We start from the raw sequence: 14,913 nt of genomic DNA, 5'->3' as shown, positions 1-14,913 counted from the left end.
TGTAATTACAACCTCTGGACCATATCTAGAACAGTAAAGTTTTTAAGCTGTCTTGGTTAAACTTCACTTTGGGTAATTGATACACTAAATTATTCTTCTATGTCTACTTAAGTTATCACTACAGTATAAAAAGAGTATGTAGTTTTTCAATTCCTTTCTTATCAGTGATTTTGGTGATAAAGATAATTTGTTATGATGATGAACTGAATACCAGCTTTACAAACTGTTCTAATCTTAAAAAAAAAATATTTTCTTTTAAAAAATTAGAGGTTTTTTTTTATTTTTCTTTGAAAATGGAAGTGTCTTCTTTAGTAAACTACTTGCATCTCAGGACGAAAGTACCTCCTGAAAATAAGCAAGGCTGTGGGATCAGTTTTATACCATCAGCTCACTATCATCTCAACCCAGATAAATGACTGAAGTGCTCATCCTGCTGACTTCTAAAGTTGACTTCTAAAGGGTTTTTTTTAATAAATATATTTTTGCTTTTGCATAAAATGAGAGGGTTCAATCTCTGTAAAGAAGCTTTCCAGTCTTCCATTTCCAGTGCTACTTCGGAAAGTTGGTTTTCACATGAAAAAAGCCCAACACAAACACACACAAATAAAATTAAAGAAATTCATAAGAAAAGAACACATAAAGAAGTTGAGCCTTAAAAATAAAATAAAATTTCAAAATTGGAATAAAATAACTGATATAGTGGCAAGGAAACATTCATCAAAACCTAGGAAAAATATACACTTTTAATTCTGTGTATTAACTTATTAATTTTACTGTACCTGGTAATAAGTTCTTCTGCAGCTTGTGAGCACAGCTGGATCTGCGCAACTTCTTCATCTGTAGCCAACTCAACAGCTTGCTGAGGGTACAAGGGAGATCGAATGACAGGTTTACAGGAATCATACTTCTGTTTGTCTTCCCAAGACTTCAGGGTGTTTTCAAAGGCCTAATCAAAATGAATTTTACATTCAGTTCACAGCACTTGGACTATTCTTACTCATTAAAATATTTTATTTTACATTTTATATGAATTTATATTATATAATATTTTAGTTTAAATTAATTTAACAAATAAACAACTGTTTTATTTAATTTGATATAAATAATGAAACCTCTATAAATAACAATTTTATATTTAATTTTTTAAAACTTAGTATAGAGAATAAGTCACTTCTGAAAGCTCTTTTCTATCTCCTCCCTGTTATCCTCAAAATGTGTCATCCAAAACAATAAGAACACAAATACAGTGATAATGGTTGGACTCAATGATCTTAGAGGTCTTTTCCAACCTAAATGATTCCAGGATTCTGTGATTCTCCAATGCAAGCACATTTTGTGCAGATAGCTAGACTGAAATCTGAAATGAATACTGGATTCAAACATTAAAAACAGTGGGGAAAAGTAACAAATTTAGTAAATTAGAGTTCAAATTCCATTAACTCCACCCTAAATTCAAGATCTAGTTAGTGGATGGAGAACTGAGGGGCAGTTACACCCTTCACACAATAATCCTAGACAAGTGTGAACTCTCCAGTGGCTTTGTGACTATGTTCTGCTTATGTCTCTTCTATCTGAAACTGGATCACAGGACAGAGGAATGATTAGTAGGACAGAGAGAGACAGGAGAGAAATGTGCAAAAAGGTATTCTGGAGAATGAACATTATAGAACTTTTGTATTTATGCAACTGTGCTAAAACTTCCAGGGAGGGAGGGAGGAAGGCAGGCAAGAAGGCAGCAAGGAAGTAAGGAAGGCAGGCAGGAAGGCAGGAAGGCAGGCAGGCAGGCAGGCAGGAAGGAAGGAAGCAAAGAATTTTGACCATTCTTACTATGTAGGAATAAGAATACAGGAATAGCACTGATAAAACCAATAAAAGTTAACAAAGCTTTGCCACTTATACAAAAGAATAATTCTCTATTCATCTTATTAGAGAAATTATATAACTGTAAGTAATTGTATGAGTTATATAAATAGTTATAAAATATTTTTGTAAGCACTGTTTTGTTAACTGAATCAAGTTATCACAGAAACCAGTGTTAGCAGTGGTATCTCTTTCTGCAACATACTCTGTCTCGTGTTAGCATTTGAGCTCTGTTTTTATGTATGATCTTAATAACTCCTGGGGGCTGGATCCATGCCTCTCCATCGACTTGCACTGGAACCCCTTCATCACCAAGTATGGTGATCTTTACTGACCGACACTGGAAAAGAACAGACATGTTATTTTACAGAGCAATGAATACTAATGACACTGACAGGTCACCTGAAATCTGTTGATTACTAGGAGCTGTGGCTTCCGTCCAGGACTGTCTCAAGAATGAAGAACTTTTATACTTCATTCATCATTGAAGACAATTTGTTACCCGTTAAAAACAAAACAATGTCAGTGCTTTATTAATGTATATAGCGTGGTGGTCATCCAAGCTACCACTACTTGCCAGCATCCCAAACTGCTGCTAACCATGTTGTGTGCTTGCACGTGAGAAACAGACCTGAGCGATCCTGTGGTGCTGCAGTTTGATGACTCTTGAGACTGCCATCTGCATGCTGCCAAATACTGCAACAACTTCTAAGATTTTATCATCAAATGATGGAGCCCCAAATATCTGCAAAGAAATTTTGATGGTAAATCCAGTGCTTAGATTGCATGTTCAATGAAACACAGATTCATTTACAGATTCGTTTTCAACATTTAAATGCTCTATCTTATTTACTGCAGAATAACTACAATGTCTCTAAAGTCATAGGAGTAAGATACCATAGACAATAGCCAAATATTACTGTAAAATAGCAATGCTAACAGCATTTCAAATATCTGAATGACAAGGCATATCCTCATATAGGGAGGATGACATGTTTCAGCATGCAGATTAAGAAATGTTTTTCAAGGCAAGATGAAAGGCCAATTCAAATCTCTGCTTGGTTAATGTACTTAATATCTAAAAGGTAAGAGAAGCAATGATGTCTTATTCCTCTCAGAAGTGCTTATCTGTTTATATTCTGAATTTTCTGGAAACCAACACTGAGTCCACACTCTGCTTTGTTTAACACAGCTTTGACACTGAAGAGGATCTTTTTTTTGCTGTATGTAATTATCCACTATAAATACAAAAACTGCTTCTGTATGGAACAAATATCCTCCTATCTAGCCAATGTGCTGAATTTCCACAAGCTCACACAAAGCACAGGAAGTCTTGCCACCTGGTGTCCTGTTGGGGAATTCAGCCACAGGACAAGTCTTAGGCTGGAGTTCAGCTGGGTCTGGCAGGTGATAACCACACTAAGGTCACTTGAAGCTTGGCCATTTTATCTTGATATGCAATAGGGAGAAATGAGGGAGAAAAATCAGCAGGAGAAATCACTCCAGTAGTTTAGTGGGTAGAGAGATCACCCCTCTGAGCAGTACGTGGCCTATCTCAGTTGGCACGTTGGGGAGAGTAAGCTGCATCAGAGATACCTGAGACCAGACTGGGGAAAATCCCTTAAAGAAGCTCAAAGACACAACTAGTCAGGTCCTGCCTCCAGACAGAAGATTTTCTGGAGGTGAAGAATAAGATACAGGACTGTGTAATCCAAATAGTGTCTGCAGCAATAGCTCAGAGAGGGAGACGATGGGGAATAAGGTAAGGCAGTTTGGTCCCTGCTGCCCACTGAGCCAATGGGAGCCTTTATCCCAATGCAGTGAGCAGTGACTTTGGTCAGGAGGCTGAGAGCATGTTTCCATGGAATTTTTCACATGAGTATGTGAACATCTTGACAAGAGCAGAGATGGCGATTCTGTTATTCCAAGGCAAAAAGTGTGAAGAATTCTTGATCCAGCAACTGACACCTACGGGGCTAGTTCTTGCATGGGTTACGAAAAAGCATTTGTGAAATTTCATTTATTTTGTGTTTCCATTTTAGCAAAAGGATTAAAAAAACCACAACCCCGTCTTCTGCTGTGTCTCTCCATCAGTAATATCTCTACTGAAAACCACCCTTCTTTTTTATTTTTTTAAAAGGCAACCCAATGACTATGGATCAACATTGACTCCTTTCCTGTTGCAGGTCATTTTCCAACCGGTCTTCTGGACACCAAAAAACATGCGTTAACAAGCCCTGCTCAAGTCAGTCAGGGTGCAGCTGCCCTGCTTTGGCTCAGTGCTGATGTTTCAGCAATAGTCACAGCTGTAAAGGCAACATCTTTCATTTGTCCAGTTAAGCAGAAATAGCAGCACTTCAGACCACCACCACGACCACCTCTTGAGGATCAATTATTCAACATTGCACTAAAGCAGTGAATTATGCTCCTAACTCTGTCCAGAACAAAAATGTCCCTGGGCTGGCACATCTGGTCACCAGAAGACTAATAATATCAGTAAAACTGCTTCAGGACACACACATTTGCTGTATACCAGTATGAAAGCTAGGACAGTTCTCTTTCATTGAGAAAGTCTGGGGAGAAAAATAAACTCCTGAACAGGGGCTGAGCAGGTGTTAGAGAAGCTTTCAAGTTATGAATAGGAACATGGAGTATATAAAAACTTGAGATATCCATCACCAAATATAAACAGAACTGCCATCCTCTAACATATACCAAAAATAAGAAAAGGACATTGAAACATGTTTATATTTCTTTTTTTTTACTTTTATACATATGTGTATGTATATACATATATAAAGAATATATACAAATATGCAAATATATATGTATTAGATAATATATAAAATGCAATAATATATAATAATAGATGTTCATATGTATTATAAAAATATAATTGTGTATGTTATTACATAAAACTATATATACATATTTTTAATATACATATGCACAGAAAAAAGGAAAGGATAACATCTCACAAGAAACCCCAAATATTGTGGCAAAAAAATCCTGGATTGTCTACATTAAAATCACAAGCCAGTCTGCAACTACAGTTTTAGGTGATTCAGACCTCACATACTCTAATTCAGGACACGCAGAATTAGGATAATCTGCTAGTAATTACAGTTGTTGCACTGTACATGAAGTCGATAAGCAGCAGCGACACTGCTCCAAATTGTAAGACATGTATCCATGTAATGTAATGTTTCTTAGGAAATGAGAGGAAGAAGGGAAAAAAGGTACCTTAAAATATTTTAGAAGGTCATTGAAAATAAACTTAGAAAACAATTGACTACCCCCACTAAATTCTCAGTCAGTGAATGCATCAGTCCCCATTTTCTGAACCACCATCCTTTAGAGCAAAGCTGTTTAAAGAACAGGAGGAAAATTCAGATATAAACTGTGAGTGATTATCCTGTCTACCTTGCTTATTGTTAGAATATAGCGAACAGAGGAATCTGTGCTTTAAGAAACCTTATTTACAGGAGTCTGTAAAACAATATAGAGAGAAATTATCTGTGTCTCTGTCTATAAAATCAGTTTCTAAAAATACTCATAGAGCCATTAAAAAATCCTAAAATCATTATGAACATTTTGCTGGAATGGACAGTGAAAAATCATGGGATATATTTTCAATTAAAAAAAAAATCAACAAGACAAGTTTAAACTGAAACAGCCTCCCCAAACAAGAGTTGTTATCCAAACTATATGCTACTACTATTTATTGCTGGTTTTGCCCAGAAGGTTACTTCTCTTTACTGTTACTTACATCATCTTCTTTGGTTCCACCCCAGAAATTAGTTCCACCAGCATAGCTGGGAATGTTTAGCACAGCTATGCCCTGCAGGCTTGGAAGAGGGATGTACTGTCCATCACACTGTAATGGATGAAAGCTCATTCAGTTTATAAATAATATGATAAAAGTAATCAGCCATTTTTAACACATGAAGCTTCAGCAGAGCTGGTAGGGGAGGATAGAGTCATTAATAGGTCTGACACAAGACTATTCCCTCCAGGCAGTGAAGCACCTCTAATACAAACCTCTTCTCCCTAGTCTTAGCATTGATTTTTGCAGAGTTGAAAACCATGTAGATCTACACGCTGTAGTATCTACAGCAGTGGTGTTCCACGACTCTTCAAAGAACCATTTTCACATTCCTTATTATGAAATTCCTCATGCACTTTGACCATGGTCTGTTTACCAAGGATTAAAAATCTTTTTGCAGTGAAAAAAATAATCTCCCTGAGTTCACACAGTAAGATTGTCACGAACATTACAAGAAGATTCATTTAACCATTCGGTAACTAGTCTTGCATCCTATATCAGCATTCCCAAAATTGCAACAGACTTGTTATTTAGGTAAATCCATTAAGCTTGGGGTGGTGTTTGTGTGTGTCAAAAATATCCAAGAATATTTCGGGAATAGCCACAAATGTGGTTAGTTGTCAGTGTTAGCATGTATTGTTGACTTGTAAAAATAACTTCACCCTCCTCCCAAAAGTGCAAAGACAAATCTAGGACTGATCCCACAGTTGTTACCCTGGCTGTGGCTGGGAGTTGTTGATTTTGCAGGTAAGAGGTCGCTCCTATATCCAACTGCTCAATTCTTTCTTACGGCTTTATCTCCCAAAACCCATAAGCAACTCCAAGTCCTACTCAATACAATCATGGGATGACATAGGTCAATCTCACATTATTTTCAGCCAAGAGTAAATTTACAGACATCAGTGAAATCAGTCTTGACTTAGAGCAGTACAACTGCCTGCAGAGGTGAGCACAATGATCTCAAACCATTCCACTAGGACTCAAAAGTGAAGTCCTGCAGCAGAGCCACAGGCATGGATTTGAAGCAAGTTAGAAATAAAAGGCTGTAAATGCTGGACTCAGGTGTCACTTTGTGGACCACGAAGTTGGAGGTCAAGTTGCCTTTAAGGAAGATTGCTATATTACTGCACACTGCCAGTCCCACAGAAAGATTTTTAAATTATACAAATGAAATAGAAATTCTCAGGAAATAAGGACAAAATCTGTAGCAACTTTATCAGGAGGAGAACGATATGCAAAATTATTTCCGGAATGTGTTTAGTGCTCTTTTTATGATTTAATCTCAGTAACAAGACAGAATTTAACCTTTTCATCAAGATGTGACAGTATCCAAAATACAGTGTGATATTAATACATGCTGCACAGCCATTTGTATTATAGTGGAGGTCTGCCTCCAATTCCTGAATAAGGCTGATACTTTCTAAGACAACACTAAATATTCAATATTTCTATTTGCTGGCTTAATTCCAGAAATATTCAAAAATAATTATGGAAAAGTCAGCAGCGAATATATTATCAAATCTTATTTGAATCAGATTCAAAAAATCCTTAAATTAGAATTCTATCCGCAGCATACATAACATTCTTTCCTGTTATTATATTTGCTAACTACTTCATAATTCCCTGATAATTACTCAATCCTTAGCTAACAGCAATCTGCTGCTACTGGACAAAATCCTCCTAAATCCCAGAGGAGCGAGAAAGAGTTCCAGTAACCTAAAATTATTCTTTCAACTTTAAAATTTACCCTCATATAAATATCATGAACTTCCATATGAAATACTTAGCATGAAATAAAAAGAGAAATTTTATATGTTCATTGTCAAAATCCAGCTTAGATACTCTTTGGGTAAAAATAACAGTAACCATCCTGTTGTCTTTCTGCATTTTGTAATCAGAACTTTAAGTTCCGAGTATCATGAGGAAGACTTAGATTTGATGTTAGAGCTTAAAAGACAAAAAATAGCTAGCTATGTTCAGACATGGGATTTGTTGTTGCTATGATAATATCTTGCTTCTTTTGAGTGACTACTGGGTAAAGTCTCTACTGGTGTAGTTGTGTTTCTTGTGATACAATTCAGAATCTCCTCTCTTTTGTCAGCAATTTTTGAATATTTGTGAGTTCTCCCTATATGTGTAATCAAAATTTCAGATATACTAAAATGAACCTGAAGAATTAAGACTCCTTGTCTCTTTCCTTCTGTTTATTTTATGGTCATTTCTGTTGTTGCCCTTAAAACCTGGTCTTCTTTTTGAAGCAATGAACATTTAGCAATATATCCTACCTAAGCAATTTATTATTTTTTTGTAACCTGGTAATTACAAGAAATGTTATACTGGGTATTTTGTGACCTTTAAGTACTGACATTTTACTCAAAAACTCCACTGGGAGAACAAACTTTTACATAGCACATCTTTATACTGTGCCTTTGAGGTCAGCTTGAGTTGATACAAGAACTCTAAAAGGTTTCAGAAAGAAGCCCAAATTCTTCACTGCACATGGTGGAAGCAAAAATACTTATTCTGTCCATAAATAAAATTTACCTCAAGTTGAACTTTTTGTTCTAAGTTCTTGTAAGTTCTCTGCAGTAGCTCTTTTGTGCCAAGAACTCCATACCACATCATGTTTTTCGTCCGACTTCTGAAAGCAGGCAAAACAAGACTCACATATTGAAATATACACATTATTGTGCCTTGTATTTGTAGGAAGAGAAAAATTTAAGAAATTCATATAAAGAGATAAGGAAAAGAAAAGAATGGAAACATCTTGGCTCTGTTACTGACAATTATTTTACCTGCACTTTTCAGGGTGTTCTTCTCGCTTGTTATTAAATTCTAGTGAAATTTTTGCATCTAACCCAATTCCAAAGTAGTTGTTCATGACACATTTTTCTGAATATCCCTCCCTGTTAAAGGAAAAGAGATAATTAGGTGTACATTTGCACAGAACCTGGACACACAGCCATCTATGACCAAGACTGTTGTTGGTCTCAGAACACAGTATCAACCAAGAGATTTTAAGAGATCTTTCCTCTCAGTCTCCCTGAGGAAACCCACCGGTAGTTGAAGAGACAGGTTGTATGACAGCTCCTTTGCAACTGCAAGTTACTTCCCGTAGGGCAAAGGAAAAACTGTACCACACCCCCATCCAGCACTATCTCAACTATACCCAATACAACAGTGCAATACATTGAGAGAGCTTCCCCAAGCCCAGCTCTGAGACAGCAACAGCACACCATGCTGAGCACCCAGGCTGTGGTTAGGCTTGCTGGTGCTAGATGTTTGGCTGATGCTGCTGGCATTGCAAGGCTTTATTTTAAGGGAGTCACAGCCCAAAACCCAGATACCACCCATAAGTCTCTGCCAATGCTACACCCACTTCTGAGAAGCAGAGACAGCTTAGGACACAAAATTTCCACCTCACTGCTCCAGTCCTTAGGGCATCACTCTTCTTTCTCCACTACGAAGTGCCCAGACCTGCTTCAACATCCTGCTGGTGGCTGAGCTTGCGTTCAGACCGGCGGTTTGGGCAGAAAAACCCAGCTCTGAAAGACTACTCTCCTCCTCCTCCCAGTGAGCAAGGGATAAGTGAGCAAATGTCTCCTATTATTTCTGCTGCTGCAAAACAATTTTGCACTACTCATAACTAAATGGCACAATCCAACTTGTTTTCAGACATTGAGGTCTACTGCCAAATGATAGCAAACAAGAACTACATAATCAAAAAAAGACTGTAAATATGTAAAAAAAAAGCCCTTAAGAAAAGCAAAGTAAAGCAAAACAGTACATTTGGAAACAAAAATATTTCTTACAGGGAATCTGGATCCGGGTCAATAAACGGCGTAGCACCAAATGGATCGATGTTTGCTAGCAACATTTTGCTAATAATAGAACTTCCTGCAATGGAAGCAGCTAGACCAGCCCTCAAACCTGATTAAAAAAAAAAACAAAACAAAACAGAGAGAAAATATTTAAAAAAACAATTTGTATTTGATAAACAGACAAACATATAAGCCACATACTGAGAAACAATATTCATTAAATCTGTACAGGGAATGATTGTGATTCTATCTCAATTTTTATCTATATTGGTGTCATGGGTTGAGATTAGCCCCCCTGAGAGCCAAGGGGCCCAGAGGTGATTGGGTGCCAGGGCAGTGTCCCCTGGAGGGCCAATCACCGTTCAACTTGTTCACTGCTGCTGAAAAATCATATATACACAGCCACTGGAAGCTGTTGGCAATTCTGTTGGTGTCTGCTATGGCATGTAGGTGTAGAAATCCGGAGGGGAGGCCCTGCAGCCCACAGCCCTGCAGCCCACAGCAGGGTTAGAGGCAGCATTTGGAGTGAGTGTTTGTGAGGGACGCGACTCACAACATCTGAGGGAGGAACCTTATGGGCGCTCTGAATATGAGGATGACTACGGAGACCACAGGGACAGACGCTACAGAGACAGATCAGCAGAACGGTCTTGACCACGATCTCGATCTTGGCCCCGGTCCCGCTTGTGATCTCCTTCCGTCACACGCAGAAGGAGCGAAAACCCTAAGCATAGATCTAAGCGCAGTGAACTGTGGTCCTGTCTGCGCACCCAGGGAGAAAACATGAGGAAGTGGGATGGTGAACCTAATTCCAGACTTGAGGCCAGAGTGAGAGAACTAAAACGCAAGGAAGCCGATAAGAAAGTCGTCTATGTGGTAGATGTGGATTTCTTTGAAAGAGAACTGAGATCTCCCAGACGCAGGAAGACTGGAGTCCGGTTCCAGGATGACAAGAAAGCCTCTGGCCTGTAACTTTTCTCTTTGGTGTTGAGATAAATTGTGGGAAGGGGTGGGGGAAGCCTGGAAATTGGATTTTGGATTTCTAATGTGGCTCAAACTGCCACAATTGGTTATCTTTTCAAGTCTCTGGCTCCTTTAAGGAGAAAGGCAGCTATGCTGTGGTGCAGTGGCTGACTCTTCATGTACCACCATTGAAAAAGAAAGTTACAAAGAAAATTTAAGATTTCGGGCCAACACTCACTGGCTGGTATAGTAACCAAACGGGTGACCTAACATCCAAAAAGACTACTAGAGCTTTTTATTTAGTTTAATCTTCATCTCCTAACTGTCTATGATTTTTCTTTGGTCCTATCCTTTGGAAATATTCCTAAGGAATATCTTTACCATTTTTACAACTGGTAGAGCCATAGTTTAACTTAACTTAATTTGTGGAAAGATCACAGCCTTGACACAGCTACTTTGACTAATAACAATGTCATTCTACAAAATACCGTGTAATGCATGTAAACAAAGAAAAGCTTTCTAAAAGCTTTCTCTTAAATTTGCCTAAAGAAAAAATGTAAGCCAGTTCCATTATGTTTTAACTATACTAATAAAGTTAACTAACTCAGTCTTTTACTAGCGCTCTCTAGTATTAATTGAATTTGGAGAAGAACAGATTTTTTTTCATCTGTTAATTGCATTTGGGTAAGAACAGATTTTTTTCTACTGTTTTAACTACACAGCAGCTTTGTGTAGTTTTGGTTATTCACTTCCAGAGAGGTATCCACAGACAGCTCTTACTCAGAGGGTTGAACTTCACATGGCTTTGACCCTCAGCCACTTCATCTTAATCAACAGCCTGCATTGATCAGGATAAATGATATAAGGATTTGGGAGTACTGGTAGATGAAAAATCAGATACGACCCGGCAATGAGCACTTGCAGCCCAGAAAGCCAACCTTATCTTGGACTGCATCAAAAGAAGTGTGGCCAGCAGGTCAAAGGAGGAGATTCTGCCTCTTTACTCCACTCTCTTGCTACCCTGCCTCGAGTGGTGTGTGCAGCTCTGGGACTCCCAGCATAAAAAGGACATGAACCTGCTGGAGTGAGTCCAGAGACTGGACAAAAGGAAAAAAATTTTTATGATGACGGTGGTGAGACAAAGGAACAGGCTGCCCAGACAAGATGTGAATGCCCTATCACTGCAAGTGTCCAAGGTCAGGTTGAATGGGGTTTTGAGCAACCTGATCTAGTGAAAGATGTCACTACCTATGACAGAGGGCTGAACTATATGATATTTAGAGATCCCTTCCACCCTGAACCACTCTGTCATTCTAAGATCCTGAATTTTACTTTTCACCCTCCAGAATCAAATGCAACACTTCTAATGCTTCTGGTGTTGTGCCAAATGATTAGAAATCTTCTACATTATTAAGCATTTCTTCCTATATGATAGAACACAAAGATGCATATCTCGATTCAAACAAATTCAAGGCATGAAGTAAAAGTTGTTATTTGACAGCAAGCAGGGGACTGGAAGGCAATATTAAAGTAGCATAAGGAACAGCGGATTTCAAAATCATAATTACCTGGGCAGATAATCCTCGTGTTAAGTACTGGGAGGTTTTCCTTGCTTGTAGCCAAAGCTGGAGCAGAGAAGGAACCTGTCTGAGAATGGATACCTCGGCTTGTGCGTCGATCGGGAGATCTTGGTGCAGTTTTAGCTGTGCAGAAGAAGCAAAAGTAAGAGCACTAATTAGACCTATTATGACATTACTACATAGTTTTGACAGTCCTGAAAATGTTTCAAAGGGATTAATTTAATCTGTTACTATTTCAACACAAATGTCCTTCCCCCTTACACCAGAGTTTTTCTTCTAAATACAGGAAAGAAAACTCAGAAACAGATCAAGTGAGAAACATAAATCAAAAGGAACAAGTGTGCACAGCACTCAACATGAGGAGTTCCCATTTATATTTCAAGCTACAAGCAAAACTATTACATGTATTAAATGTAAATGTTTCATATAAATGTATTATATCACCTTAAAATGCAGTAGTATTAATGCTGCAGTAAGCTTCTTATAAACATATTACTGAAATAATAAAACTTGAACTTAAATTCAATCTATGTTTATTTATAAATATAGATATATAGTACATTACTATTTATAACAATTTTAATACAGATAGCTATTCTAACACACAGGCCACAGAAATATCAACAGCCACAGTATTTTCTTCAGGCAGCTAAAATGGGCCCCCTGCCTGCATCAGGTTATGAAAACATCAGACAAAACTCTGACATCTTTATTTACAGCCAAACTGAAAACTGCAGGGGAAGGGAAAAAGCCATGTTCATACTTGTTTTCTGCAGTTAGAGAGATAGTGGGGGACATCTGTTTTCCACCATCTTTTTTCACAAAAAACAAACAGGCAAACAAACAAACCAGCAATTCCCAAAATAATTAACTTATTTGTTAAAATTCTCCAGAAGATCGACCAGCAAAACCTTGACAGGCAGCAAGGTTTGGTAGCCAATGTAACTGTTGTTGACAAAGGCTCAGAAAGAAGAAAGGGAAAAAAATCAGGGTGAAAGAGAAGATATTCACAAAGAGTAACCAGTAGCTCAGTGAGGCCAGCTATCCCTTGGGCTGCCTCTGGAGGTGATGAAGGACAAGCTTTGCAGAGGGCTGACCTCAGGCGCTGTAATTTGCTTTCCTGGCAGACCTTGTTTCATGCAGCCTGAGAGAATATGCCAGTGCCTGCTTTAGCCTGGAGAAGGTAATCTTTGTGAAATTCAGCCCAATCAGATATAGCCAGAAATTGGTGCCGCAAGGAAGCAAGCTTGGGTATTACCAAATGCTTTGTTATAGTATTTCCATGTGCACGTAGAAAGCTTTCACACAACAGATGGTCATAGACAGACACTTCTTGGCTACCTCTGCTCCAAATTATCTCACATGTTAAACCTACTTCAGCTTAGGACAACTTCAACCTTGACCATCTGAAGAAGCTCAGAACAAAAAAAATGAAATTATTTCAAGGTGATCTGATCTATTCCTCTCAAAACATGAAAACTAATTCAGCAAAAATAGAATTAGTAGGACTAGCACCTAGACAACAGCAGGAAAACAGCACCAGGAGTGTGGTGGGAAGGATAGAATATATCCTTTTTAATGGCTGGAGCGGGACAGATCAGTTCATGTCAATCATAACTCAGCCTGAGAGTAATGTGGGTGTAATGTATGAAGACACTAATGGAAAAAAAACGCTGAGTGAGAAAATCTAGAGATAGAAGAAATAACTAGAACAAGGATTTAGACATTGTGTTCAAATCAATTCAGGTCAGGATTTGTGCATTCACTTTTTTTTTTAAGTGATGATAATCTAGCATAGAACAGTCAATGGTATGGCAAATTCTTCACTTTCTTGTATCCCAGGAGTAAGATTACACACCTTTCTGGACAATCTTCTTAAGTCAAACAGAAATTATTAAACACAGGACAGAGAAAAGTGGATGGATTTTTCTGGATTGTTTTATATAAAAGGTCTGACCAAGTGGACTAACAGCTCCTCCTGACTTTAATATCTGTGTAACAGTAGCAGTTATCACAAAATGCTACAGTATTGCATGATAGCAATACGACATAAATTATTTGTATCTGTGCATGGCAAAACACTGTAATAATGTCAAAAAATGAAAAGGAATAAAAATGGCAAGTGATAGCCAATGAGAGTTATTAAATATTTAGATGAAGGTATTAACATATGGAAAAACATTGTCTTCATCAAATGACCAGGAAGATCCTCAGAGGGTAAACTATAACACTCAAAACAAAATTAACATTCATTTTTCGTAATACTTTTGAAAAATTCACAACACTATTCACACAGTCTGTCCTCTCTGTACTTGTGAGCAAGGCAGTTATATTAAACAGGAAATATCAACAGAGCAGATGCTATTTATCTGACAGATGAGAGTCACGGGAATAACTGCAATAAAGATAAACTTTTGCTGTGAACGCTCTGATAAAAATAATGGAGCTCTAACGAGTAAAACTGATGTTTCAATGCAGATAACTGAATTCATGTTTCATGCTTTGTCCCTAAACATCTATCGTCCACTGACAGCATTAATATGCACTCTATTCCACACAGATATATGAAGAACAATACAGATTCCTATTAAATGCAGAAATTATACTACCAAGAAACAAGGAGTTTAATATATTTCTACACATGTGTATATTTTTCTTTTATAATACAGTTATGGCAGTAGGATTGGGTCATCTGTAGGGTCAGCATCCTCTAAGAGCTACTATTGAAGAGAGACAACCAACATGCATTAATTCCTCTAACCAAGGGAAAAGGAAAGGGAGCAATGAAGAGACAGTCACTGGAGAAAGCCCAACACATATTTCTAGAGAAAATGTGAGTTTCCGGGTTAAGAGAAGCCCTAAA

The 14,913-nt window shown here is 37.8% G+C and overlaps 1 protein-coding gene across 4 annotated transcripts in view; it reads right to left on the bottom strand.

Moving 5' to 3' along the window:
- DGKH (diacylglycerol kinase eta) overlaps positions 1 to 14,913 on the bottom strand; it is a 162,330-nt gene that overhangs the window by 24,489 nt on the left and 122,928 nt on the right. For all 4 annotated transcript variants that reach the window (XM_064645651.1, XM_064645653.1, XM_064645652.1 and 1 more), the window contains 8 exons: positions 12,039 to 12,173; positions 9,499 to 9,616; positions 8,482 to 8,592; positions 8,231 to 8,327; positions 5,630 to 5,737; positions 2,492 to 2,605; positions 2,066 to 2,200; positions 780 to 946 (listed from right to left, as the gene is read on the bottom strand). In XM_064645651.1, coding sequence (XP_064501721.1) covers positions 780 to 946; positions 2,066 to 2,200; positions 2,492 to 2,605; positions 5,630 to 5,737; positions 8,231 to 8,327; positions 8,482 to 8,592; positions 9,499 to 9,616; positions 12,039 to 12,173 — 985 coding nt within the window. The remainder of the gene's footprint in view (positions 1 to 779; positions 947 to 2,065; positions 2,201 to 2,491; positions 2,606 to 5,629; positions 5,738 to 8,230; positions 8,328 to 8,481; positions 8,593 to 9,498; positions 9,617 to 12,038; positions 12,174 to 14,913) is intronic.

Source organism: Pseudopipra pipra, chromosome 2 (genome assembly GCF_036250125.1).
Source record: "Pseudopipra pipra isolate bDixPip1 chromosome 2, bDixPip1.hap1, whole genome shotgun sequence".
NCBI classification, from domain to species: domain Eukaryota; kingdom Metazoa; phylum Chordata; class Aves; order Passeriformes; family Pipridae; genus Pseudopipra; species Pseudopipra pipra.
The sequence above is the reverse complement of the archived record's forward strand: the minus strand, read 5'-3'. Positions and strand labels throughout refer to the sequence as shown.